Source organism: Bubalus kerabau, chromosome 7 (assembly GCF_029407905.1).
Source record: "Bubalus kerabau isolate K-KA32 ecotype Philippines breed swamp buffalo chromosome 7, PCC_UOA_SB_1v2, whole genome shotgun sequence".
NCBI lineage: Eukaryota > Metazoa > Chordata > Mammalia > Artiodactyla > Bovidae > Bubalus > Bubalus kerabau.
Window position 1 is genome coordinate 120,590,764 of NC_073630.1, and position 26,962 is coordinate 120,617,725.

The following is a 26,962-nucleotide window of genomic DNA, read 5'->3' on the forward strand; positions in this document are numbered from 1 at the left end:
TTTCCCCACATACTTATCTACAATTTTGATTCAAAACCCAATCATATTATATATGTTATTTTGTAATCTGGCATAATCTTGTCTATTTTTTAAATAAACTTTTTGTTTTAGAGCAGTTTTAGGTGTACGTAAAAATGGTAAAGACAGTCCAAAGGGTTCCATAGATCCCACAACCAGCTCTCCCTGTTATTTACATCTTCCTCTAGCACAGCTAAGAACCCGCTGCTGATAAGTCATTTTCAGCTGAAGCCCATGTATATTCCTCCTCCCTCCGTCCTTCCCTCCTGCCCGCCTTCTGCTCCAGGATCCACCCTGCATTTAGTCGTCCTGTCCGCTCGGGCTCCTCAGGGCTGTGACGGGTCCTCAGACTTTCCTTGTTCTAGTGGCCGTGACAGTCTTCAGGAGAGCGGGTCAGGTGGGTGGTGGAATATGCCTCAGTGGGGTCTGTGTGATGTTTCTCTCATGGTTACACTGGGGATACGGGTCCTGGGAAGGGCGACCACGGAGGTGACGTGCTTCCTCACTGATCCCAGCCAAGCTTCACTCCATCAACAGGGCCCGCTGCTGCTGGTGTTGACCTTGATCACCTGCCCTGAGGGGGTGTCGGCCAGGTTTCTCTAAAGCCCCTCCTTCATCCCCATTTGAAAGCCAGTCACTAACCACAGCACATCCTCATGTGGTCAGGCTCTGTGCTCCTGCCGACATCGGTCGTGTGGGAGTCTTCTGCATGGGCGGTCTGCCCCCGCAGTTAGTTAGTTCCTCAATCTCTTACTTATATCAATATGAATGCATAGGCATTTACTCTGTTCTTTGGGTTAGACTCCAATAGACAGTATTTTGTTATTCAGATTATTCCGGTTTTGCTCCCTGGAACTCTTTCACTTGGCTGCTGTGTCCCTTTAACTTCACCTCTTACATGGGGGGTGTGTGTGTGTGTGTGTGTGTGTGTAGATGTATGCTAATTAAAACAATTTCCCAAATGCCTTCTTAATAAATATCTTCAAACCAAATCTATTTCCTTAGGACAAATTCCTAGAAGAGGATTTTGGGGGTCAGAGAGAATACGCACATTTTAAGGATATGCACATTTTAAGGATTTGCTGTATACTCCCTAAATGCCTTCCAAAAGGATGTCATAGTTTGTTCTGCCATCAGATGTGTCGCAGAATGCCCTTCCCCCTGCACCTGTGCTAACAGCCAGTATTTCAGTTTTGTTTAATGTTTGCCAACTTGATAAGTTAAGTCTCTCATTAATTCACGTAATTATAGTTGCCAAATTATGAATGGAAGCTGAACTTTTGTTTACTCATTGAACATTTCTTGTTCTTCGTGAATCAGCTGTTCATATCATTTGCCCATTTATATCAGGGTCTTAGCTGCAACACTCAGGATCTCTAGCTGCGGCACGTGGGAGCTAATTCGCTGACCAGGGGTGGAGCCCTGGGCCCCTGCAGTGGGCGCTCAGAGTCTTGGTTACTGGACTCCGGGGAAGTCCCTTAGGATATTTTTTTCCTTGTTACTTTTCAGGAACTCTCTTTGTAATAAACGTATTAGCCCTTTGGCAATTATGAAACAAGTATTTCTCCCTGTTTTTTTAATTGGTCTTTATGTTAATTATTCTTTATGTTCAAACATTTTAAATTTTATACCATAAAAAAATCTATTAATCCTTTTATTGCTTGTCTTTGAACCAAAAGCTAATAGAGGGGAAAAAAAGCATTAATCCAAAGGAAGGCAAGAAAGAAAAGAGAAGATAAAACAGGATAATTTAAAACAGTATAACAACACATCCAAAAAATATAAGCGATTATATTAAATTTAAAAGACTGAAATTTCTAATTAAAAGAACATAAAAGTCACACTGAACCAAAACCTCAAGCCCAGCTGTATACTGCTTGTGAACGTGACGGTGTTAGTCAGTCGTGTCTGACTCTGCGCCCCCAGAGGCTGCAGCCCGCCAGGCTCCCCTGTCCTTGGATTCTCCAGGCAAGAATGCCGAGTGTATAGCCAGTCCTTTCTCCGAGGGATCGTCCGGCCGAGCCTCCTGCACTGCGGGCGCCTCCCTCGCCAGTGGCGCCCTGGACGCTGCAAAGCACGTTGTTGCTGCTGTTTTAGTCACTGAGTCGTGTCCAGCTCTTTGCAGCCCCGTGGACCGTAGCCCCCCAGGCTCCTCCGTCTGTGGGATTTCCCAGGCAAGAACACTGGATCCGTTGCCATCTCCTTCTCCCAGGGATTGAACTGTGTCTCCTGCATTGGCAGGCAGTTTCTTTACCACTGAGCCACCAGGGAATCCCCGCAAGACATAGTTTATCTATTAATTTATTTTAAAAATATGGTTGATGTACAGTATTCTATGTTACACGTGTACAGCATAGCATTCACAAGCTTTAAAGGTCATACTCCATTTGTGGCCATGATGGAATATTGGCCGTGTCCGCCGTGCTGTGCAGCATGTCCTTGTAGCGTGTTTTAGACAAGATAGTTGGTGTTTCTTCATCTCCCACCTCCATGTTCCCCCTCCTCCATTGCCCCTCCCCACTGGGAACCACTGGCTTTCGATTTTGCAGTCTTTTAATATTCTCATCATGGTTAAGGAAAACACGAATCCTTGACGTTTCCGACCATAATATGCCAGTACTTTTCCCACTTGCCAGACAGCGCTGTGATCTCAGGACCTTTGATTCTCTTCACCCCTTCCTACTTGATCATACGTTCTACTCTACATGTAATTAAATCCCACAAGGTGATAATACTGTTGTCTCTATACTCAGGAATCGATCATCATTAAGTGTTCTATCTTAAAGTCTTTGATATTTTCTACAAAGGCTTTCTTTGGTCAGTGTCTTCAGGAGATATCTTTTCTTACCTTTGTACATCAACCCTCCTGTGTTCTCATATTTATAGTGTATCTTTTGTAGGCCACATTTTTAAAAACTTTAGTATTTATATATTTCTGGCTATGCCGGCTGGGTCTTTGTTGCTTTGAGGGCTTTTCTGTAGTCACGGTGAGCAGGGGCTGCTTGCTGGTTGCAATGTGCAGGCTTCTCTTGCAGTGGCTTCTCTCGTTGCCGAGCATGGGCTCGAGGGCACACGGGCTTTGGTAATGACGGCACATGGGCTCAGTGGTTGTAGCTCGAGGGCCCAGAGCACAGGTTCAGCAGTCATGGTGCGTGGGCTTACTTGCTCCACGGCATGTGGAATCTTCTTGGACCAGGGTTTTAACCAGTGTCCCCTGCAATGGCAGGCAAATTCTTAACCTCTGGACCACCAGGGAATTTCTATACACAGTGTTTTTTAAATGTAATCAATTCTGACAATTTTTGTCTCTAAATTGGAATATCTTTCTCATTTACATATAGTTGCTGATGCATTTAGGTATAAATCTCTCCTTTTAGTATTGTTTTCTATTTGTCCTACTTTTTCTATACTTTTTCTCTCTCGTTTTGCCTTTTTTGGACTTCAGTGTTTTTGGTATTTCGTTTGTTGCTCTGTTACCTTGTGAGTTATGTATTCTTTGACTATTCTTTTAGAAACTATTCTAGAGATTATGACAAGCATCCTTCACTTATAAAAAATGTGATATAAAGTTGTACTTTTACCACTTCTCAGACTATATAGAACTTTAACTCCATTTATCTCCCATATATTTTAAGTCTACATATATTTTGAACCACACAAAATATTACAATATGGCTTGTATAGTCAGTATTCATTTCCAGTTCAGTCGCCTAGTTGTGTCCGTCTCTTTGTGACCCCATGGAAAGAAGCACGCCAGGCCTCCCTGTCTTATCACCAGCTCCCGGAGTTTACTTAAACCCATGTTGATTGAGTCAGAGATGCCATCCACCCATCTCATCCTCTGTTGTCCCCTTCTCCTCCCACCTTCAAGCTCTCCCAGCATCAGGATCTTTTCCAATGAGTCAGTTCTTTTAAACTTGCTTATATATCCCATCCACTGATCTTTGTTCCTTTCCACGTGTCGGCGCTTCCACATGGAGTGGTCTTTCTTCTGTTTCAGCATTTCTTTTAGTGCAAGTACTCAGGTGACAGATGATGTCCGTTTTTGTCTGAAATGTGTTTTATTCTCCCTTTGGAAAAAACATGCGTTTATTCCCTTCTGGCTGCGCCGGTCTTGGTTCCTGCACTCAGGCTTTCTGTCGTTTCGCGAGCAGGGCTGCTCCTCCTGGGGTCTGCGGGCGTCTGACTGCAGTGACTTGCTGCGGGCGTAGGCTCTTGGGCTCCGGCTTCAGTAGTTGCGGCTCAGAGGCTTAGTTGCCCCGCAGTGCGTGCGATTCCTGGGCCAGGGGTCAAACCGTGTCCCCTGCATTGGAAGGCAAACTCTTAACCACTGGGCCACCGAGGAAGTGCTTCCTGCCTTTATTTTTGAGGAATATTTGTGCTGGAAGCAGAATTCTAATTTCACAAGTTGTAAGGTTGTTTTGGGTTTTTTTAGCATCTCTATGACTTCATTCCACTAATTTTGTTAACACGTCACAGTTATTTGCACTGTTGCCTCTTTGGAGGCAGTCAGCCATTCTAGGTGTTTTTAAGATTTCCTGTTTGTCTTTGTTTCAGCAGTTTTACGTTGTTCTTATATGTGGTTTTCTTTGGATCCGTCTTGCCTGTGGTTCCCTTTATCTCCGGTCTTATGTCTTTCATCATCCTTGGAAATTTCTGTCATCATCTCTTTAAACATTGCATCTCTCCCTTCTGTCTCCTCTCCTTCGGGGACTGTGGTTACACCTATGTTAGAACTTTTTTCCATACTCCATGTTTCTTTCATAGCTCTTTTCTGTATTTTCCATCTTTTTTCTCTACATGTCTCAGGCTGGACATTTTATCTAAACTTCGATTGTTTTACCTATATTCCGTCCATAATCTTCTCTATAGGCATAACCAATAGGCTGTTAAAGCTAAACCCTATTTAACTAACGCTTTAAGTTCTTATTTTATTTACTGTACTTTTCAGTTGTTCAGCCTGCCATTTAATTACTTTGTATAGTTTTCCATTCTTTGCTCAGTTTCTTAGCTTGTCATCTGTCTTAGACGCAGCAATCACAGCCACCGGTAACTGCAGTGTCTGTGTCTCCATGGATCTGCCTCTGTGGTTCCCCCTTGGCTTCTAGTCATTTGATCTCGTTCCATGGGGTGCCAGGTGATGTTTGATCAAATAGTGTGAACAAAAATGAGAGCTTACAGCTATGAAAAAATGAGACGTTACAGCTATGAATAGTGTTATCTTCCTCAAAAGACGACTTTGTTTTGCTTCTGGCAGTTAGACTGGGGCCAGATGGCCTTAGTCCACCCCAAGATGGATCCTTTGGGAAGATGGGCTTCAATCTTTGTGAAAGCTAGTGAATTTCAAAGTCTCATTTTTCCCTGGAGTACCTAGGATCCTCTTTCTTGATAAGCCCTAAACCTCAAGTTTTTCTCCAGTCCCATAGACTTAAGGAAGCTGATATCAGCCTTTCAACTATCACTTGAAAAATATCACCAGCAAGTCCTCCAGGGCGAGTCTGGCCCCAAACACCAAGCTTGCATTTCTACATGTCCCCTTCCTGAAGCCATAGCCTCCCAAGTTCTTACTGCCTCAGGTATTTTCTTACTGTTCTCTCATGCCTTCAGACAGATGCTTTTTAACATTTTCTCCAGCATTTATAATTGTCCTGTGTGGAAATTGGTTTACAGCGTGCTGGTCCACCACTTCCAAAAGCAGATAGCTCTCCAGATTGTTTAAAAGTTATACATTTAAATTATGTATTTAAAGCATAAATTGTTATGCTTTTTGCCCTTAAGAATCATACCTGTTCATTTCTTTACACATTCATCACTAAGTACTCATTGAATATTTTCTACGTTCCAGTCACTGTGTTAGGTGCTAGGGTGAACACTCACGTCCTTTTGTTCATCTTTTGATCACTTAAAATGGTCAATGTTTGCATCTTCCTTCTAATAAAGTACATGGTTTAGCATATCTTTATGTCTCCTTTCCACTCCACTCCTGTGCTGATGTTGAGAGTTTCTGTGTGCACTTACAGATTTCTCTTTCATTTGACCTGAGCTTTTTCAAGAAAAGAAAAGCCAACGATAAATTTGCCAAGATACTGTATTCCCCAGTCTCTTACAGCAACTCCTGATGTTGTTTCTTTTATTATGGAATCCTGCTTCTGGAGTTTCCTCTGAGTGGCTGTGTATGGCAGACTCTCCCACCCATTCGTGTTTATCAGCTCTGTTTCCTGAAGTCCTTTCTGGAGCCCCACCTGTCCCAGCCTCGCCTGACTGACCCGTCTCTCGGCCTGCGCTTCTCCTCGCCATCCTTTGGGGACCCTTCTGCCCCTCTCCTCTGTCTGATTCCCACTTCCTGCCTCCCTTTCTTGGGTTCCTCCTCTGTTTTGGTGGAACATAGCACCAAGACATTTGGTGGAACACCAAGACACCAAGACAACATTTCTGGCTCCCTCAGAAATGGTCCATGGAAGGTTAATTTTTACAGATCTTACCTATATGAAAATGTCTCACATTTGGTTGATAATTTGGCTGGGGATAGAAGTCTGTGTTGGAGATGGTTTTCCTTCCAGTTTCTTTTTTTTTCTTCTTCTTCTTCTGGCTGTGCCACACGGGAGATCTTCACTGCAGCGTGGGGGAGCTTTAATTGCAGTGTGAGAAGTCTTAGCGGCAACATGTGGGATCTGGTTCTCTGACCAGGTCTGGAACCCAGGCCCTCAGCGTTTTAATCACTGGCCCACCAAGGCAGTCCCTTCCTTCCAGTTTCTGAAGGCAGTGTTTCCTTATAATATCTTGTGGGTATTTTCCTTCATTTAGCAGAAGTTTTTCTTCTTTATAGACCTTTCCCAAGGACTGTCTCTTGCAAAAAGAAGTTATTATGTACAGCTCTCTACTAACATGTCAGTGTTAATGATGTGACTGGAAAGTATAAATTACTCACGAGGATCCAGCAAAAGGTAGAAAGCCCCAAAGACCAACGTCCTTTTCAGAGGAAACAGGAAAAGAAGAACTACACTTCCACAAATTCCAAAAAGGAAAAAAAAAAGCATCCCGGCCAACTAGAGCTTTCAAACCTCCAAAGGGATGGAGGATGGTGCCTGTGGTTTCAGCTGGTCCCCAGTCCTGGGAAGATGGACAGGCTCACTTCAGCCTGTGGCTGGACAGGTGGGCTGTTTCAGGAGGGCAGGGGCACCCTCTAGGAAAGTGGGTTGACTGGGTCAAAGGCAGGCCCCCAGCGTTGGCTCCCTGCTCCTTTCTGTCTGCTGTTCACAGCTGTGACCTGGGAACCAGCTCGTCCCCATTTCCTGTCGTTCCTGCTCCCTCCAGTTGTCACTGGACCTGGGTGCTGCTCTCAGCCCTGGGGTGGAATTCTCAAGGCTGCCTCCCCTCGGGAAGCCACACCTCTTCTCTGGATAGCATTTGCTGGCCCTTTGCAGTTTGGGGGCAGTCCCCGTCCAGCAAGGAAACAAAGCGCAACAGGATGTCCGCGTTCCTGGCCAGCCAGTGTCCGTGGCCTCTGCTTGGGGGAGGCCGTGAGCACTGAGCCTCCTGCTCAGCAGGCCCGGAGCCGCCAGCGGGTGAGGCGCCTGGGGAGAGTGGGTGCTCCCAGTGCTGCTGGAGCGGTCTGGCTCTTGCTGGAGCTGCAGGGCCCACCTGTGGCTGCCCCGGGCACAGAGCCCTGGACCACAGCTCCCAAGAGGCACACTCAGTGGGGTCTTACAAGGGAATACCAGGAAGCCCATTCCTTCCAGGGTCTGATGTCCCTCTGCACCGACCACTTCTGCTGGCCATGCTATGGTGTCCAGACTGGAGGCCTGTCCTGCCAGCCCTGCTGGAGGGAGGGAGGCTCTTTGGCCTCCCTTTCCCTGTGGAGTTCTGACTTATCTGCCCTCGCCCCTGAAGCGGGCCCTGGTGAGCTTCCTGTGCTCCCTGGTACCCTGTCCACCCTGTATCTGCCAGGCACTTGCAGCCCTAACCGCAGTCTCTTCCCTTTTTCTCGGCTGCCCGGGGACAGCCTCTGGTGTGGCTGGCATAGTCAAGCTTGGGTCTGACAAAGGGTTTAGATAGAATTGTACTGATGTGATTTTTGTACAGATCTCATTTCATCTTTCTATTTCTCACCCACGGGGCGGGAACACACGTCTGACTTCACTGAACTGGGGAGCCTCTGATCTCTTGTACTCCTGGCTTCTGGACCACCACTGGGACTGCATCCATTTTCTCCTCGGCCAAGGCCACGTATGGGTGCGCTTTGCTCCTCACCCCACATCCAAGCCCTTGTCTTCCTGCAAGAATTCCCTTCCTATCCGTCTTTTCTCTCTGTCTCAGACTCTGTCTCTCATACACACACTTCTGTGCTCTTGATGCCCACTCCTTCGTTTTTGTTTTCAAAATCTGGGTCTCATTGTATAAACATTTCGAGTGTTTTGTTCTTCACGTGCTGTGCTGAGCTGAATCGTGGCCCCCAGAAGAGGTCCGCATCCTAAGGCCTGGGACCAGTGCAGGTTCCTTATGCAAAAAAGATCTCTGCTGCATGATTACATCAACCATCTTGAGATTACCCTGGATTATTGCCTGGGCTCTACCTGCCGTCACAGTTCAGTTCAGTCGCTCAGTTGTGTCCGACTCTTTGTGAATCTGTGGACTACAGCACGCCAGGCTTCCCTGTCCATCACTAACTCCTGGAGTTTACTCAAATTCATGTGCATTGAGTTGGTGATACCATCCAACCATCTCATCCTCTGTCATCCGGTTCTCCTCCTGCCTTCAACCTTTCCCAGCATCAGGGTCTTTTCCAGTGAGTCGATTCTTCCCATCAGGTGGCTGAAGTATTGGAGCTTCAGCTTCAGCATCAGTCCTTCCAATGAGTATTCAGGACTGATTTCCTTTAGGATTGACTGGTTGGATGTCCTCGCAGTCCAAGGGACTCTCAAGAGTTTTCTCCAACACCACAGTTCACAAGCATCAATTTTTCGGCACTCAGCTTTCTTTATGATCCAACTCTCACACCCATACGTGACTACTGGAAAAAGCTACTACAGTCAAAAGCTTTGACTGGACGGACCTTTGTCGGCAAAGTAATGTCTCTGCTTTTTAATATGCTGTCTAGCTTGATCATAGCTTTTCTTCCAAGGAGCTTTTCTTCCCATATCTTCTAATTTCATGGCTGCAGTCACCATCTGCAGTGATTTTGGAGCCCCAGAAAATAAAGTCTGTCAGTGTTTCCGTTGTTTCCCCATATATTTGCCATGAAGTGATGTGACCAGAGGCTGTGATCTTTGTTTTTTGAATGTTGAGTTTTATGCCAGCTTTTTCTCTCTCCTCTTTCACTTTCATCAAGAGGCTCTTTAGTTCCTCTTCACTTTTGGCTGTAAGGGTGATGTCATCTGCATATCTGAGAAACATTATTGATGTTTCTCCCAGCAATCTTGATTCGAGCTTGTGCTTCATCCAGCCCAGCATTTCTCATGATGTACTCTGCATATAAGTTAAATAAGCACGGTGACAATACACAGCCTTGATGTACTCCTTTCCCAATTCGGAACCAGTCTGTTGTTCCATGTCCGGTTCTAACTGTTGCTTCTTGACCTGCATACAGATTTCTCAGGAGGCATGTAAGGTGGTCTGATATTCCCATTCTTGAAGAATTTTCCACAGTTTGTTGTGATCCAAAGGCTTTGGCGTAGCCAATAAAGCAGAACTAAATGTTTTTCTGGAATGCTCTTGCTTTTTCTATGATCCAACGGATGTTGACAATTTGATCTCTGGTTCCTCTGGCTTTTCTAAATCCAACTTGAACATCTGGAAGTTCTTAGTTCATGTACTGTTGAAGCCTCGCTTGGAGAATTTTGAGCATTACTTTGCTAGCATGTGAGATGAGCGCAATTGTGCAGTAGTTTGAACATTCTTTGGCATTATCTTTCTTTGGGACTGGAATGAAAACTGGCCTTTTCCAGTCCTGTGGTCACTGCTGAGTTTTCCAAATTTGCTGGCATATTGAGTGCAGCACTTTCACAGCATCATCTTTGAGTACTTGAAATAGCTCACCTGGAATTCCATCACCTCCACTAGCTTTGTTCATAGTGATGCTTCCTAAAGCCCACTTGACTTTGCATTCCAGGATGTCTGGCTCGAGGTGAGTGATCACACCATCATGGTTATCTGGGTCATTAAGATCTTTTTTGTACAGTTCTTCTATGTATTCTTGCCACTTCTTCTTAATGTCTTCTGCTTCTGTTAGGTCCGTACTGTTTCTGTCCTTTATTTTGCCCATCTGCTTCCCTGATAGCTCAGTTGGTAAAGAATCTGCCTATAATGCAGGATACCCCAGTTTGATTCCTGGGTCGGGAAGATCCACTGGAGAAGGCATAGACTACCCACTTCAGTATTCTTGGGATTCCCTGGTGGTTCAGCTGGTAAAGAATCTGCCTGCAATGAGGGAGACCTAGGTTTGATCCCTGGGTTGGGAAGATCTCCTGGAGAAGGGAAGTGCTACCCACTCCATTACTCTGGCCTGGAGAATTCCGTTGACTGTACAGTCCTTGTGGTCACAGAGTTGGACATGACTGAGTGACTTTCACTTTCACTTTTGCATGAAATGTTCCCTTGGTATCTCTAATTTTCTTTAAGAGATCTCTAGTCTTTCCCTTCTATTGTTTTCCTCTATTTCTTTGTATTGATCACTGAGGAAGGCTTTCTTATCTCTCCTTGCTATTCTTTGGAACTCTGCATTCAGATGGGTATATCTTTCCTTTTCTCCTTTGCCTTTCACTTCTCTTCTTTTCTCAGCTATTTGTAAGCCTCCTCAGACAACCATTTTGCCCTTTTGCATTTCTTTTTCTTGGGAATGGTCTTGATCACTGCCTCCTGTACAATGTCACGAACCTCCGTCCATAGTTCTTCAGGCACTCTGTCAGATCTAATCCCTTGAATCTATCTTTCATTTGCACTGTATAATCATGAGGGATTTGATTTAGGTCATACCTGAATGGTCTAGGGGCTTCCCTCATAGCTCAGTTGGTAAAGAATCCGCCTGCAATGCAGGAGAACCTGGATCAGGAGATTCCTGGGTCAGGAAGACCTGCTAGAGAAGGGACAGGCTACCCACTTCAGAATACTTGGGTTTCCCTTGTGGCTCAGCTGGTAAAGAATCTGCGTGCAATGCAGGAGACAGTTTGATCCCTGGGTTGGGAAGATCTCCTCGAGAAGGGAACGGCTACCCACTCCAGTATTCTGGCCTGGAAAATTCCATGGACTGTACAGTCCATGGGGCCACAAAGAGTCAGACATGACTGAGCAACTTTCACTTTCACTTTGAATGGTCTAGTGGTTTTCCCTACTTTCTTCAACTTAAGTCTGAATTTGACAATAAGGAGTTTATGATCAGAGCCACAGTCAGCTCCTGGTCTCCTTTTTGCTGACTTTGTAGAGCTTCTCCATCTTCAGCTGCAAAAAATATAATCAGTCTGATTTCGGTGTTGACCGTCCGGTGATGTCCATATGTGGAGTCGTCTCTTGTGTTGTTGGAAGAGGGTGTTGCCATGACCAGTGCATTCTCTTGGCAAAACTCTGTTAGCCTTTGCCCTGCTTCATTTTGTACTCCAAGGCCAAACTTGCCTGTTATTCCAGGTATCTCGTGACTTCCTAGTTTTGCATTCTAGTCCCCTATGATGACGAGGACGTCTCTTTTTGGTGTTAGTTCTAGAAGATCTTGTAGGACCTCATAGAACTGTTCAACTTCAGCTTCTTTGGCCTTAGTGGTTGGGGCATAGACTTGGATTACTGTGATATTGAATGGTTTGCCTTGGAAACGAACAGAGATCTTTCTGTTATTTTTGAGACTGCACCCAAGTACTGCATTTCAGACTCTTTTGTTGACTGTGAGGGCTACTGCATTTCTACTAAGGGATTCTTGCCCACAGTAGTAGATATAATGGTCATCTGAATTAAATTCACCATTCCAGTCCAATTTAGTTCACTATTCCTAAAATGTCGATGTTCACTCTTGCCATCTCCTGTCTGAACACCTCCAATTTCCCTTGATCCATGGGCCTAGCATTCCACCGGGTTCCTGTGCAGTATTGCTCTTTACAGCATCTTTACTTCCATCACCAGTCACATCCGCAGCTGGCCATTGTTTTCACTTTCGCTCCGTCCCTTCATTCTTTCTGGAGTTATTTCTCCACTCTTTTCTAGGAGCATGTTGGGCACCTACCAACCTGGGGAGTTCATCTTTCAGTGTCATATCATTTTTGCCTTTTCATACTGTCCATGGGGTTCTCAAGGCAGGAATGCTGAAGTGGCTTTCCATTCCCTTCTCCAGTGGACCATGTTTGTCAGAACTCTCCACCGTGACCCGTCTGTCTCGGGTGGCCCTACACGTCATGGCTCATAGTTTCATTGAGTTAGATAAGGCTGTGGTCCATGTGACCAGTTTGGTTAGTTTTCTATGACTGTGGTTTTCATTCTGTCTGCCCTCTGATGAAGGCAGGGCCGTCACAGGGGCCTTATGAGAGTGAGATGAGGGGAGGAGGCCCTGGGACCAGGGACGGAGGCTGCAGTGATGTGTCTGCAGGCTGGAAGGCACAGGGGCAGACCCTCCCCCGGACCACTGGCAGGAGTGGGCCCTGCCGGCTCCTTGGTTTTGCCCGGTGGTACTGAGCTCAGACTTCTGACCCCCAGGATGGGAGGGAATAAATATCACTCTCTTTAAGTCACAAAACTCGTGGCGGTTTGTTGCAGTGGCCACAGGAAGCTAATACATATGCCAACCCTCTCCAGGGTTCCTTCAGGCTCCAGGTGTGCTGGTTTACAGGACGTCTGCTCTGTATCCATTTAGTAGTGGTCACTGCAAAAGGAAAATGTAGTTAGTGAGAAATGTGTACTTTTTCCTGGTACACAGTCCCAAAGAGTACAGGCGGCCTCATTCTCTGCTGTTGTGTCCAGGCACAAGCTATGGAGCCAGAGAATCATGCTGTTCAAGAGGCCCCAGACTCCCCCCAAACTGGCACTGGTAATGGAGACCGCGCTCGGTTCAGTGGATGAGGCACAGACTACAAACCGGGAGATCGAGACTCATCAGACTCATGTCTGAAAAGCTGTATTAGTCCCAGGCAGTTAGATTTCAGGACAAGGATGATTATGAGGGACATCAAATAAAAGGGCCAATTCATCAAGAAAACGTAACCATTCTCCGTAGGGTGCATCGAATCGGAGAGATTTGGAATACATGAAGCAAACCTCATAGCAATGAAATGAAAAACCCACAGATCCACAGGAACAGCTGGAGGTTTCAGCAATACTTTCTCAATAATTAATGACAAGTGCCAGGAAAGTCAGAAAGTATATGGAAGACTTGATTGACCACTGCAGAATATACTTCATTTTATGTGCACAATAAATCATTGATCAAGATGGACCATATGTTTGGCCTCAGTACATGTCTTAACAAATTTAAAAAGACTGAAATCATGGAGACTGTATTCTCTAATCCAGTGAAGTTAAATTTGAAGTGAAGAACAAAAATATGTATAGAAAATCCCCAAATATTTGAAAATAAAGATGATGTTTCTAAATAACTCATTTGTTGTCATTCAGCCACTCAGTCCTGTCTGACTCTTTGCCACCCCATGGACAGCAGCACGCCAGGCCTCCCTGTCCTACACTATCTCCCTGAGTTTGCTCAAACTCATGTCCACTGAGTCAGTGATGCCATCCAATCATCTCATCCTCTGTCACCCCCCTCTCCTCTTGCCCTCAGTCTTTCCCAGCATCAGGGTCTTTTCCATTCGCATCAGGTGGCCAAAGTATTGGAGCTTCAGCTTCAGCATCAGTCCTTCCAATGAATATTCAGGGTTGATTTCCTCACAGGTCAAAGAAAAAAGTCAGAAGGGAAATTAGAAAATATTTTGTGCTAAATGAAAATGAAAACACATGTCAGAAATTTGGGAGGCAGCTCTGGAAGCACTTAGGAATTTGTGACATTAAATGCTTAAAAATAGAAAATAAGAAAAATCTAAAATAAACTCTCAAAGTTTCCAAGCTTCCACCTTAGGATGCCATAAAAATAAGAGTGACTTAAATCCTAAGTAAGTAGAAGGAAGACAGGAGGAGCAGCAACCAATGTAACAGAAAGAGAAAAGCAGAAAATCAAGGAAGCTGAAAGGAAATCTGAAAAGATGAATGAAACTGAAGTTCTTAGACTGATTAAGAGAAAAAAGGAAATCCACAAATTACAAATATCGGGAATTACATAAGGGCACATCAGAGAACTGCCCCGGTGGCCCAGTGGTTGGGACCCCATGCTGCCACAGAAGGGGCCACAGGTTCCATCCCTGGCTGGGGAACTAAGATCCTGTAAGACAAGGGGTGCATCCAGGAAAAAAAAGGTACATTATTAGCATAATCTCTATAGGTATTAAAAGCACAACGGGGGGATGTGATGAGCACGAGATACGCATGCAGAGCAGACAAGTGGATTCACTGTGAATGGCGGCGACTCAGTGTTCAGAGAGTGGAGGCAGATCGCCACAGGGGCCTTCCTCCTCGCCACTCTCACGCTGGGGAGCGGCAGGAGGGTTGGTCCTGCTGTCTGGGGGCAGGGGTGGGCGGGGGAGGCAGGAGACAGGCACACCCAGTGTAACGTTTCAGAAATACATCGAAATTTCTGCCCAGCTTGACTTCTTTGCTTCTTTATTTCTCTTAAGGCACCCACTGCTCCTTCTTCCAACATTTGCTTTGGCTCCAGCGCCTCGTCATAGAAGGTCCATGTCTTAGAAGAAGTCAAAGCCAGTCTTGAATATTGGAGTCTTCCTGGCGTGGCTTCCTCTGCGTCTTCCTCTTTGTTTTGCACTGGTTGGGAAGTTCTCATTTCCATCAAATCTTCTGTGAATTTCTCTGGTGTGGGGGTCTGTTAACTCTTGAAGTTCTCCAGGATCCGTGTCTTGAGACCCCTCACCCCTGACCTATTTTTTCTTTCATGATTTCCTTGGTTGGCTCTGTCGTAAATCCTATGGAGTCATACCCAACGTCTGGTCACAGTTTTCTCCAGCAGCAAATTGACTGTTTGGGGCTTGATGGCTTTCATGATTTGCCTATAACAATGGTGGGGTCTTCAATGGTGTGATCCTTCCAGGCTGCCATGATGTTCCCTCTGCCAGGGTTCCCTTCCGTGGCATTGACAGTCCTTTCCATACAGCACCAGGTACTATGCAATTTAAAGGTCCTTATGGCCCCCCCGGGGAGGCCAAACAGAGACGTCGTATCTGGGGGCAAGTAGACCACTTTGACACCCGCGGAGCTGAACCCATCAGTTCTGGGTGGCCAGGGGCATTGCCCACTATCAAAAGAACTTTACAGGGCAGCCCCTTACTGGCAAGATGTCTCCTGACCTCAGGAACAAAGCATTGATGGAACCAGTGCAGGAGAAGGGTCTGGCTTGGCAAGCCGTCTAAAGACTAGTAGCTGTACCCATCTTCTCCCTTCAAGGCTGGGGGTCAGCAGCTTGATAGATGGGGGCAGTTCTGACCATAAACCCGACAGATCTCACGCAGAATGGGAGTCACCCCTCCCTTCCTGCCTTCATTCCTGCTCCCGGTTCTCTTCCTTTCTGATAAAAGCCTTTTGTGGCATTTTTTCTCCCAGAATAGGACACTTTCATCTGCATTAAAAACCCGTTCAGGCAGATATTCTTCCTTCCCCGTGATTTTCTTAACAGCTTCTGGCCCTCGTCTGCTGCCCTGTGATGAGCAGAAGCTGCTTCTCCTGTCTTTACATTTTTAAAGCCAGTCCTTTCACTAAAATTATCAAACCATCCTTTTCTGGCATTAAACTCTCCCAGTTTAGATCCTTCACCTTCTTTCTGCTTTAAGTTGTCATGCGATGACTTTGCTTTTTCTCAAATCATATTCGAGTCTATATCTATCCTGTACCCACATAAAAGCTGTGTTTTCTTTTTATTTATTTATTTCTGGCTGCACTGGGTCTTGGTTGGTGCACGTGGGCTTTCTCTACTTGCCGCGGCTTCTCTTGTTTCAGAGCTTGGGCTCTAGAGCTTGGGCTCAGTAGTTGTGGCAGGCGGGCTTAGTTGCCCCGAGGCTTGTGGCCTCTTCCCTGACCAGAGATCAAACCCATGTCTTCTGCATTGGCAGGAGGATTCTCAACCACTGGACCACCAGGGAGGTCCCATAGTGGCATTTTCAATACAAGATAAAGAGGTTATTTTGCAAAGGATCCAAGGTTTTTGTGCCTGCAGGCATCAGTTCAGTTCAGTCTCTTAGTCTTGTCCGACTCTCTATGACCCCTGGACGGCAGCACCCCGGGCTTCCCTGTATCGCCTGCAGCAGCAGCCTCATGAATTTCCTTTTCTTTTTTTACGATGATCGTTATGCTGGCTTCGTTTACCTTGAAATGGCAGCACCACAGCCACAGACCTCAATCTACTGTACGGATCACACAATTCAGCTTTTTCTCAGAACGTCATAAGCTTTTTCTGTTTCCAGGGAGCTCTTCCAGCATCGCTAGTGGCGCTTCGTATGGTCTTACTGAAGGCTCACAGTGTTGCTAAGCATGATGGAAAATGCGTGTGAACGAGAGAGGGCACCTCTTACTACAAGTATCAGCTTACTAGAGAGACAAGCTGCTCACTTGCAAATGACAGGCGTCCAGGGCCTTGTAAGTGGATCCTCAGAACACCTGAGGTCAGCATGGTCTCAACAGGAGGAGACGTCGAGGTCGTCACAGCGACTCAGCGGGCGCCGCGGCTCGTTCAGGCAGGGCGGCCCCACACTGCGGCTCCACGCCTGTCTGCATCCACGCCGCGGCTCCACGCCTGTCTGCGTCCACGCCGCGGCTCCACGCCTGTCTGCATCCACGCCGCGGCTCCACGCCTGTCTGCGCTCCTCCGGCCACTGGCGGCACTGTGTATGTTCCGTGTTTGTGTGCTCAGTTTTGGGAAATTTTAACGTTTTGTTATAGATTTGGGTGCAGTTTATGGTAGTAAATGACAAAATAAATTTGCATCTTACATTTTGTGTATTCATGATGCACCGAATCTTTTCTTAATTTTTCAGTATTCAGACTATAAAGTTCATCTCCAGTTTCTTCAAATTGTTTTAAATCTCAAAAAAAATTTTCAGTCTATTTATTGGAAAAAATATCTATGTCTCCTTGGACCCACGATGTTCTGACCTGTGTTCCTCAAGGCTCAGCCACGCTCCCAGCACCGTGTGGAGCGGCAGTGCAGACCGCGGGCGCCTTGCCTGGGGTTCCCTTGATAGGAAGCTGGCTCTAAGAGCCTTGCTTTTTGACTTTAAGGAAATATGCAGCTCCTCCTGTTTTCTCAAGAGTTTTTATTAAGAGTAGGATTGGGCTGGACTGGAGTTGGATTTTCTCACGGGTTTTTTCAGCAGCTGTACAGGTGATCATGTAACTTTCTCCTTAGTCCTGCTCATGCAGTGACTTGCATTAACAGGCTTCCTAACACTGAGCGACCTGCTTTCCTGGTATAAACTCTGCTTGGCCGTGAAGTGGTACTTTCTCAGTGTGATGTTGGCCTCTGCAAACACTCTAGTTGAGGTTGTTACGTCAGTGAGCATTCACAGGCAATATTACTCTATCACGTGCCTTTTTTATGCGGTTTGTCATGTTTTGGTATAAGTAAACTTTATTTGGACATTTTTGTTCATTTTCTCTGAAACAGTGTGTATGGTATGAGGACTCTAGTCTGAAGCTTTGTAGAATTCCCCTCAAAACCACCTAAGCCTGGTGCTTTGTGGGATAGTTCCTTAATAATTTTCTCTACTTCTTCCACAGACATTGGTCTATTTAACTTTCTGTCTACAAGAGTCAGTTTGTATGACTGTGTTTTCTTAAGAGCGTGTGCATCTCGCCTGGGTTTGGCCATTTACTTGCGTAACATCGTGCAGAATAATCTCTCAGTTGCTTTTAACTCCGGGCACGCCCACTGCTGCTTCCGTCTGTTGCTTCTTACTTTGTGTCCCTGTGTTTCCCTTTTGATTAAACTAGCTCCTAGTTTTGTGTAAGAACCAGGGTTTTTGTTTACTAATGAATCGTCTTGCTGTTCTCTGCTTTATTTCTGCTCCCATCTTCAGTCTAACTTTATTATTTCCCTCCTGTGTATTCTTTCGATTTGTTTGTTTTTTCTTGCATTTAATTGATTCATGTATTTTTACTCTTTCATTTGTATTCATTTAAGGTTGTGAAGTTTCCTCACTTTTAGTGTAATTCATTGGTTCTGACATATGCTATCTTCATTAGAAACTATTTGATTTCTGTTTATATTTCTCTTCCACTGAAAGTTGCTGATAGAAGTGTATTTTGCTTTATTTCTAGGCAAAACAGGCTTTTGGGGATTTTGTTTTTGTTTTCAATTTCTGCTTGCCTTACACTGTGATCTGGGTGTTATTTTAATATTCCTGCTGTGCGCAGCCTTTTGAGGTTTTTTGTGTGTTTGATGGGTTCTTGTGTGTGTGCCGTGCTGCAGAAGAAGGTGTGTTCTGTTATCAGAAAGTGATGCTCGCTACACGTCTGCCGCCTCTATTGATTGAGTGTCTGGATTCTATCACACCCTGACTCTAGGAAGAAGCAAGTCCTGGGAGAGCTCCATGCTGCTTCCTCAGACAACTTCCCAGCTCTGGATAGAACTGAGGGGGGTCACCAGTGTGGTTTGACTAGGGGGCACCTGCTCCAAAACACCTCCCTTGGCCTCTCTCTGCAGGGTCACCAGACGGGTTTGTTGGGCCTGGGCCCCAGGCAGCTAATGGGGAAATGGGTAAGGTTTTCAGCAGCGTCCTTCCTGATGGGGTTTGGAGCACCTGTGGATTTCCAAAATAAAGGGAGGAGGGTGAGGCCCAAGGGTGGCTGGGCACGGGCTGGCACACATCTGCTCTGAGCTTGGGTGCATTTTGGTCTTATGCCCGTCATCTAAAGACAGCTGCTGGGAATACCAAGGTCAAGGGCAGGGTTTAAAAGTGGGCGAAACCGCTTCACGCAGAAGGAGAAGGAAAATGCGTCGGAACTTGGAGGTCAGGTGGTGAAACAGACGAACCCTAGGACGTCACTGAAAATGGTGGGGCAGGCAGCTCCAAGCGCCCACCTGCCACCAGAAGCATGCGAAACGCAAGCACGCACCGCCAGACTCGACTTTGTCAGAATGCTGGGACGCCGCCAGCCGTGGGCAGCAATCAAGCCAGTGCTGAGTCAAGAAAAAAAGACTGAAGCAGGAGCGCTTTGTGGTCTTCTCGCGTGGCCCACAGCACACCTGTGACGTGGCAGCACCCGCCCAGGGTGGGCCCCGTCCCTGGCTCCGGAGAGCCCGAGCAGACAGCACACAGAGCAGTGTTTGTCTGTCCCTACCCTGCCGGGGGTGGCCAGAAGCACAGACTCGGCGTTGACTCCCCAGCTCGGAACCCTCTCCAGGCAGAAAGGGGCGGCCTTGCCGGGAAACATCAGAGATCAGCAACAGCGGGGGGCAAGGGGGCGGCCAACAAAAGAGCCCACAGCTCAGGGGTGGGAGGAGAAGCTGGGAGCAAGGGTCTTCAGGAAATAGGACACTCAGAGCCTCGGCCTGCGAGGACAGCTGGAAGCCACGTGCAGGCCGGGGCAGCCCCCACGCCCCACCCGGAGCCCTGAGCAGACCCTGAGCGTCACGGCGGCCGCAGAGAAGGCAGGCTCTGCAGGAGGCCTCCCAGGCAGGCTCCTCTGTGCGGCCTCTCTGCCTTCCTCCTTCCTGTCTCTGTCTCTGCCCACCTGACGGGCTCACTCCGTCAGGGAGATGCAGGGTACGCGCGCGGCTGGGCGAGGAGGGCCTGGCAAGGGGAAGGGGCCCGGGTGCCCGCCTGCCCCTCTGCTTCCCAGGCTCAGCTTTAACCTTAGGAGATCACGTGGGCATGCACGGTCAGACATGGGGCTGCTGCTGCTGCTATCCGGGCGCCCAGGACGGGCTCACGCCCTGGCCCCTCCCTCTGGGGGGCAGGGTGCAGGCGGCCTGTCCAGTCCTGTGGAGGGTCCAGATGCCGCCCCCTCGCCGCCCTCAGCAGCAGGACCCAGCCCAGGCCTCTCTCCCGGCGCTCCGGCGCTGGAGCCGCTGCCTGGTTTGGGGTGTGGACGCCCCAGAACCTGGCTGGCTCGCATCTGTTGGGAGGCCCTGGCTGACATGGATGCTGTAGATACTGACCGTCTCCCCTGGGAAGGTCCTCGGGGTGAGAGGAGGCCGTGCAGTCGGACCCTGGAGGACCTCTGTGGAGGAGGCCCCAGCCTGCCTGACCATACACCGTGTTCCCACACAGGAAGGACATCTCCCCAGAGCGTGTGACGCATGCAGACAGGGAGCAGACGAAGAAGGTGGTGTACGCGGTGGTCTATGGAGCAGGTAGGTGTGGCGGGGTGGGAGGCCTGCGTCACCTGGAGGCCAGACGGGGCGGGGGGCGCCTGCGTTGAAATGCGGTGGAGCTGTGGAGAGGTGCTCGGGCCCTGGAGCTCGCTCTGCGGGTCCCTGGGCCCTGTTCACATGCGTGTTGCTGACTTGGTGGGCACTAGGCGCAGGCAGACCGCTCACCCCCGTAACCCTCCTGGGAGCGGGCGGGCATGCAGAAGCGAGGGCTTCCCCGGGCCTGCCCCGAGGCACAGCCTGGCTTCCAGGAGACTCCTCCCCGGCCCCTCCCAGTGAGGAGCTCTGTGCGCGCTGGGGCCTCCGCTAGACTCAGTCCGGCTCCTTCTGGAGAGGCGCTGTGTGATCTCCTGCGGAGGAGCGGAGCTCCGTGCTGTAAACACGCAGTGAGTCAGTAGCCATGAAGGTGACGAGGGTGATTTGGCTGCTCTCAGCCCTCCCGGTGACAGGATTCCCACCCCAGGCGTCCCCGATGCCGCTGTCCAGGCTGCCAGCCGGCTGCGTCTGCCTCCCGGGAGGCCAGAGGCGTCCTGGGCGCCCAGGCCTGGCTCCCGGGCTGCGATGCTGCGTTTTCACCCCAGCATGGTGGGTCTGGAGGCGGCCACTCCGGCCATGGAGGGCACGGGGGCAAGGCCTGGTTTCAGGGTCATGATCACTGGGACGATGACGGCAAGAGGCCACAGAGAGAGAGCAGGACAGGGACGAGTGAAGTGATGTCCCCTCCCCATCCCCAAGGGGCCCCGTGCCCCTCTCCCCAGGGCTCAGCAAAGGGCTGTCCCCCGGAAACGGCAGTGTCTGCTGCCTGGGGCCTTGGCCAGGAGGGCAGGGCTGGGCTCACTGCTGCCCTCGGCCCCTTGGACTCCGCTGCCTGCCCACCAGCCCAGCCCCAGCCCACAGGCGCCTCCGCCTGGAGGTGGCCCCTGAGCCTCCCATCCTGCTCTGAGCTCCCACCACCCGCAGAGCCGGTTCGAACTTGATTCTCCTCCAGTTGTTGCCACCGCTGAAGCTCAGCTCCACACCCAGTCTCTGGGGGGTGCTGAGTGCCAGCTCCACCCTGGGCTCCGGGGCTGCTGCTCCGCGGGGCTGGCGTTTGTCAGACGAGCCACACGAGCCGGTCCACGGGGCGCACTGAGCCACCGGACTCGTCCAGCACAGCTGCTGGTGCCCGTGGGGCCCATTGACCCGGGCCGGGCCAGCCTGTGCTTTACGGGCTGCCCAGGAGCCGGCTGGCCGTGGGCCAGCGTCCCAAAACGCGTACCAGGCTCTCACGAAGCCCTGGGGCTGAAGCAGGGGGAGAACGGTTCCAGTTCTGCGTAGGGCAGAGAGTGCTGGGGAAGGCGGAGTGAAAGTTACTCCTAAACCTGGTTTCATCTCACACACACACACACCTAGACACACACAGACACACTCATGTGTGTGCACAGGAGGCAACTCACCCTCTGCAGGAGAAGCCAGATGGCTGTTCACGTGGGGCCTATGAGGTGCAGGCCCCTTGTGCTCCTGCCCAGGGCATCCTCGCCCCCCCCCCCGTGCCCCTAGGGAGATGGGCCTGCGTTTTCACAGCTGAAACAGCAGGAACTGATAGGCTCAATCAAAGTGTAGAGGGAAATTGTGCCTGAGTGGTGGGAGAAACCTCAGAAAGCGAAGCACCGGAGAAGAGCACCGCATCCTGAGCTTGAACTCGGCCCCCACCTCTGGCTGCCCCCTCCACTGGGCACGAACGGGGAGGCTTCAGACAGCCCCCGCTTCAGCCACTGCAGCGGGGCCGAGTTTGAAGTCTGACTTTAGCCAAATTAACTGGTCCTGTGCTGCTGAGAGACACAGGTGAGCCTAGAGCGTCTACAGCACGCCATCTGCAAGAGCCAGGACGGCCGAAAATCACAAAAACATGAAGAAAGAGGATAGCTTGATCCAACTCAGAAGAAGAGACACGTACACCCGAGTCACTCTGCTGCAAGCCTGAAGCGAACGCTGTACGTCGACCACACCTCGGCTGTTACAGATCCAACAACCCGCTGACCCGTGTCAGTGTGGACGCGCCTCGGACATTATGCCAAATGAAAAAGAAACCCAGAGGAGAACTGATGGTGTATAACTGATTACACCATTTGAATGAAATTCTAGGACATCCACAGTTAATTTACAGGATGACACACTTTATGTTATATGCATTTTTCCACAATAAAATAATGAAAAGAAAATCTTCACTGATAGAAAGCGAACAAGTGGTTTCCTGGGACCTGCAGATAACCACAATTCAGGGTGTCGTCCTAGAACTCGGGGTCCTGTCCTAGAACTCGGGGTCCTGTCCTGGAACTCAGGTGCCGTCCTGGAACTTGAGGTGCCATCTTGGAACTTGGGGTGCCGTCCTGGAACTTGGGATGCCATCCTGGAATTCAGGGTACCATCCTAGAACTTGGGGTGCAGTCCTGGAACTCTGGGTCCTGTCCTGGAACCCAGGGTGCCATCTTGGAATTTGGGGTTCTATCCTAGAACTTGGGGGCTTGTCCTGGAACTCAGGTGTCATCCTAGAACTCAGGGTGCCATCCTGGAACTTGGGTTGTCATCCTAGAATTTGGGGTACTGTCCAGGAACTCAAAATGCCATCCTGGAACTTGGGGTGTCATCCTAGAATTCAGGGTGCTGTCCTGGAACTCAGGGTGCAGCCCTGGAACTCTGGTTCTTCCTGGTTCTTCCAGGTCCTGTCCTGGAACTTGGGGTCCTGTTCTGGAACTTGGGGTGCCATCCTAGAACTTGGGAGTCCTGTCCTGGAACTTGGGGTGCTATCCTGACCAGAGATCTTGCTATAAGAAGCTTCATCAGATCACCTGTGTCCTGAAATAACCAAATATTAGCCTGGACCAGATGTATTTGTTTTAAAAAAAAAAAATCCCCTGGAAGTGAGCTCCCCACCACCATTCCCTCATGACTTGGCCCGGGGACTTTCCCTTCCTCTTTATGCGCCCACACTCCCCAGCCTCCCCAGTTCTGAGACCAGCCTCCCTCTGGACAGGCTGTGATCAGGTCTTCACCCCCTGAAGGGTACCAGGCCCCGGTCAGCATTCTAATCAATGAGCATTTACCAGGCCCTGGTCCAGACTGGCCAGCGCCAAGCACTTAGATCCTGGAGCCAAAAGCCAGCACCATCCTGACCGGTCAGAAGAGGCAGGGGTGCCCACCAGGCCTTGACTCCCTGAGTCTCTCCAGAGCCTCTGTGGACTCACTTCCATGCATGCTGGTCACTGCCTGGTGCCCCCCGGGCCCCATGGGGTCAGAGTTAGGCTGACCGCTGACCGAGTTTCTGCTCACACAGGGAAGGAGCGGCTTGCTGCTTGCCTCGGAGTTCCTGTTCAGGAAGCTGCCCGGTTTTTGGAGAGCTTTCTGCAGAAGTACAAGAAAATAAAGGACTTCACCCAAGCAACCATTGCTCGGTGTCAGCAGACAGGTGAGCCAGCTGCAAGCAAAGCTGTGGGCAGCCCCCACTCCCCCCCGGGCCCTCCTCTGGTGGGGGGTGGGGGTCCCTGGAGCCGGGTGAGCTCCCGCCCCGCTGGGGAGGTAGGACCACAGACTCCATGCGAGGAGGGTCCAGAGCCGGGCTCTGCTCAAGGCCTCACACCCTGGCACGCATGGGAAATGCTGAGTGGGTGGGCTCATGGGAAGAGTCCCGCACCTGGAAATGGAGAGCTATGGTTTAGCTGCAGAATTTACCCACAGTCTGGTCACAGATTTCCGAGAATATCAAATAGAACCTGTTCTGTGACCACAGTGGAATAGGAAGGTAGCTTTATATCTGCGTGTGAGGCCATCCATTCGTCTGCCTACTTGAAAGACTCATCGCACTCCTCAATAATCTTGGAGTTTATTCTGTTGCTTAATTATTTCTTTGGCTGCACCTCACAGCATGGGGGATCTTAGTTTCTCGACCAGGGATCAAACCCTCGCCCCTGCAGTGGAAGCACGGAGTCTTAACCACTGGGATACCAGGGAAGTCTCCAATGTGGGACTTTAAAAAGAAGTCCCAAGCGAATGACAGACATCTTAGAAATAAATGGCAGCATAAATATCCCACTGCAAAACTGTGAGACATGGCCACCAATTAAAGATGAAGGGATTTTTTTTTTAAGTGTTTCAAAAAGGAAGACATGTCTCTGGACATAAAAGACAGTCTTCAACCCGAGACACGTAGCAAAGAGCAGCAGAGCAGACTGAAGGGGGAAGGAGGTCAGGGCCACAGCAGCTCCTGGAGCAGACGCAGAGCGGGGCTCGGCACGCGTCCCAGAGCAGGCTCAGGACCACGCCTGCCCCGGGGGCTCGCTGCTGACCCTCTCGTGGGAGCGTGCGAGCACGGCTCCCCCTGGGCTGACCAGCCCGAGCGGGGCCAGGTCAGTGCTCAGCCACAGCAGCCTCCAGGGGGCTCCAGGAAGCCCGCAAACCATCTCCACCCGCCAGGAAGTGCCCCATGGGCCTCAGGCTCCCTGGGCCGGGGGTGAGCCCCACACCTGGATGAGACAAAAGGCTACCGATTACGAAATGTTAGGACGGTGACAGAAGCAGTGTTAGTGAGTCAGTCCACGGAGCCACCGCGGGTGGAGACGGTCAAACACAGGCCCTCGTGCCATGCGGCGTGGGCCGGTGTCAATGGGCTCCCGTGACACTGACCGAGTCCTTGCCGCGACTCAGACGCTTGGGCGGCCCTGTTGCCCACCTTACAGAGGAAGAGGAGGAGACCGAGGGGACAGCCGTTTCCCAAGTCCATGGGGCTTGCGGAGGTGCCAGCTGGGACCCCCGCCCCACCCTCAGCTGCCCGGCAGGGCCAGTGTCCCCTCCACGGGAGGCCCTGCAGGCCTGCCCGGTACCTTTCTCGAAGGGCCAGGGCCTCCCGTGTCCCAGCGCGAAGCATGGGTGCCCTCTGACCCAGTGTTGCACATGTGAGCAGACGCTCAGTGACCCTCAGTTACGCCACACGCGTGTGCTGAACACCTACCCGGTGCCAGGCGCCGTGCTGACACCAGGAGCTCACTGCTTCCCTGGAGCCCCGGCCCCGGGACGTGGCCCACAAGGAGCAAGTCCATCCAGACGGGGCAGGCGTAGGAAGCACGGTGCCCAGCACGCAGTCAGAAATCCCTGGAAACCACAGAGGCAGAGGCGGCCTTAACTCCGCGCTTTGCAGCCAGTGCTCAGGACACTCATTTTTGTGATGACGGCTTATACTAGCAGCTCTTCCAGTCCCCAGACACGTATAAGGTCAAGCTGGGGATTTAGTTCTTACCAACACCTAGCAAAACCAGCGTCCTCACCAGTCAGGAGTATCACCAACGTGGCACTTCTCAGTTCTTTTTCCTAAAGAGGATCCCAGGGACGGAAGCTTGGGGCCCACGGAGCCTGGCCCTACAGTGAGGGATGTGGTCTCTGACGCAGACCCCCAACCCCTCCCTGAGCAGACTAAGGATTGATGTTTCCTCCCCAGTTCCAGTTTCCATAGTCCAGAATCACTCCTGCACCCAAGTCCCGCACATGGCTTTTCACCTTTTAATGTAAAAATCACCCTTCTGTCCCATGTCAGATCTAAGAGCAGCACAGAAGTCAGAGAGGGTGCAAAGCTTGCCGCCAGGCAAGCCCAAGCCCCTGCTGCTGTCCCGCTTCCCAACACAGAATCCGTGTCCACACAGAACAGCGTGTCCCGCACTGGACGTGGACTGAAGGCCTCCGGGCGGAGCTCCAGCTGCGGCGGGGCGGGGCGGTGGGCGGGACCTCCGCTGGAGCAGCCGCGGCCAGAGGGCAGGGCCCCGGGCGGCTCTACCGCTCCCGCTCACCGCTATCGTCCGCCCGCTTTCCTCCCGGACCGCAGGCTACGTGGAGTCCATCATGGGCCGCAGGAGGCCGCTGCCCAGGATCCGAGCTCACGACCCGCAGCTTCGGGCGCAGGCGGAGCGGCAGGCGGCGAACTTCGTGGTGCAAGGTGCCGGAGCCCCTCTCCTCCCGGGTCTTCATCCCCGCGGGACTGGTGACTGGCGGAGCTGCCCCTGTGAGGCTAGCTCTGCAGGCAGCAGGCAGGCTCCTGGAGGTCGTCCGCCAGCGCTAGAGTCAAACGGAGACCCGTCCCACCACCCTCTGCCCGAACTCTCGCTGCACCCCTGGCAGGTGTGAGGCCGCGGGGCCCAGCGCACCTTCCAGGGATACCTGCAGGAGGCGGGCGGAGAGCCCACGTGCGCAGGCCTCCAGCTCTGGGAGCCCCTGGGCGTCCGGGTGGAGGGAGGGCAGGGGCGTGACCACGGTCCACACACCCAGCGCCCTCCTCAGGAGGCCCTGGGAGCCTGGCAGCCCAGCCACATCCCCACTTGTGACCCCAGGGCTCAGGGGTGGAGAGCCACGGCCTACAGGCCCAGAGGCAGGGCTGGAGGCCGGACGGAGCCCTGGAGGGGTGTCTGCCGTAGGGGGCACCCAGCAGACCTGGAGCGGGGGACGGAGGGTGAGCCCCACGGAGAGGCTGGTGCGGCGCTGCCCCGGACTCAGCCTCATGCCTCGCTTGGCCAGCGGACAGGACACTGC

The 26,962-nt window shown here is 50.5% G+C and overlaps 1 protein-coding gene across 1 annotated transcript in view; it reads left to right on the forward strand.

Annotated features, from left to right (window-relative positions):
• POLN (DNA polymerase nu) overlaps positions 1 to 26,962 on the forward strand; it is a 155,891-nt gene that overhangs the window by 113,812 nt on the left and 15,117 nt on the right. The window contains exons 19-21 of the mRNA XM_055587429.1: positions 20,313 to 20,395; positions 23,727 to 23,858; positions 26,262 to 26,372. Coding sequence (XP_055443404.1) covers positions 20,313 to 20,395; positions 23,727 to 23,858; positions 26,262 to 26,372 — 326 coding nt within the window. The remainder of the gene's footprint in view (positions 1 to 20,312; positions 20,396 to 23,726; positions 23,859 to 26,261; positions 26,373 to 26,962) is intronic.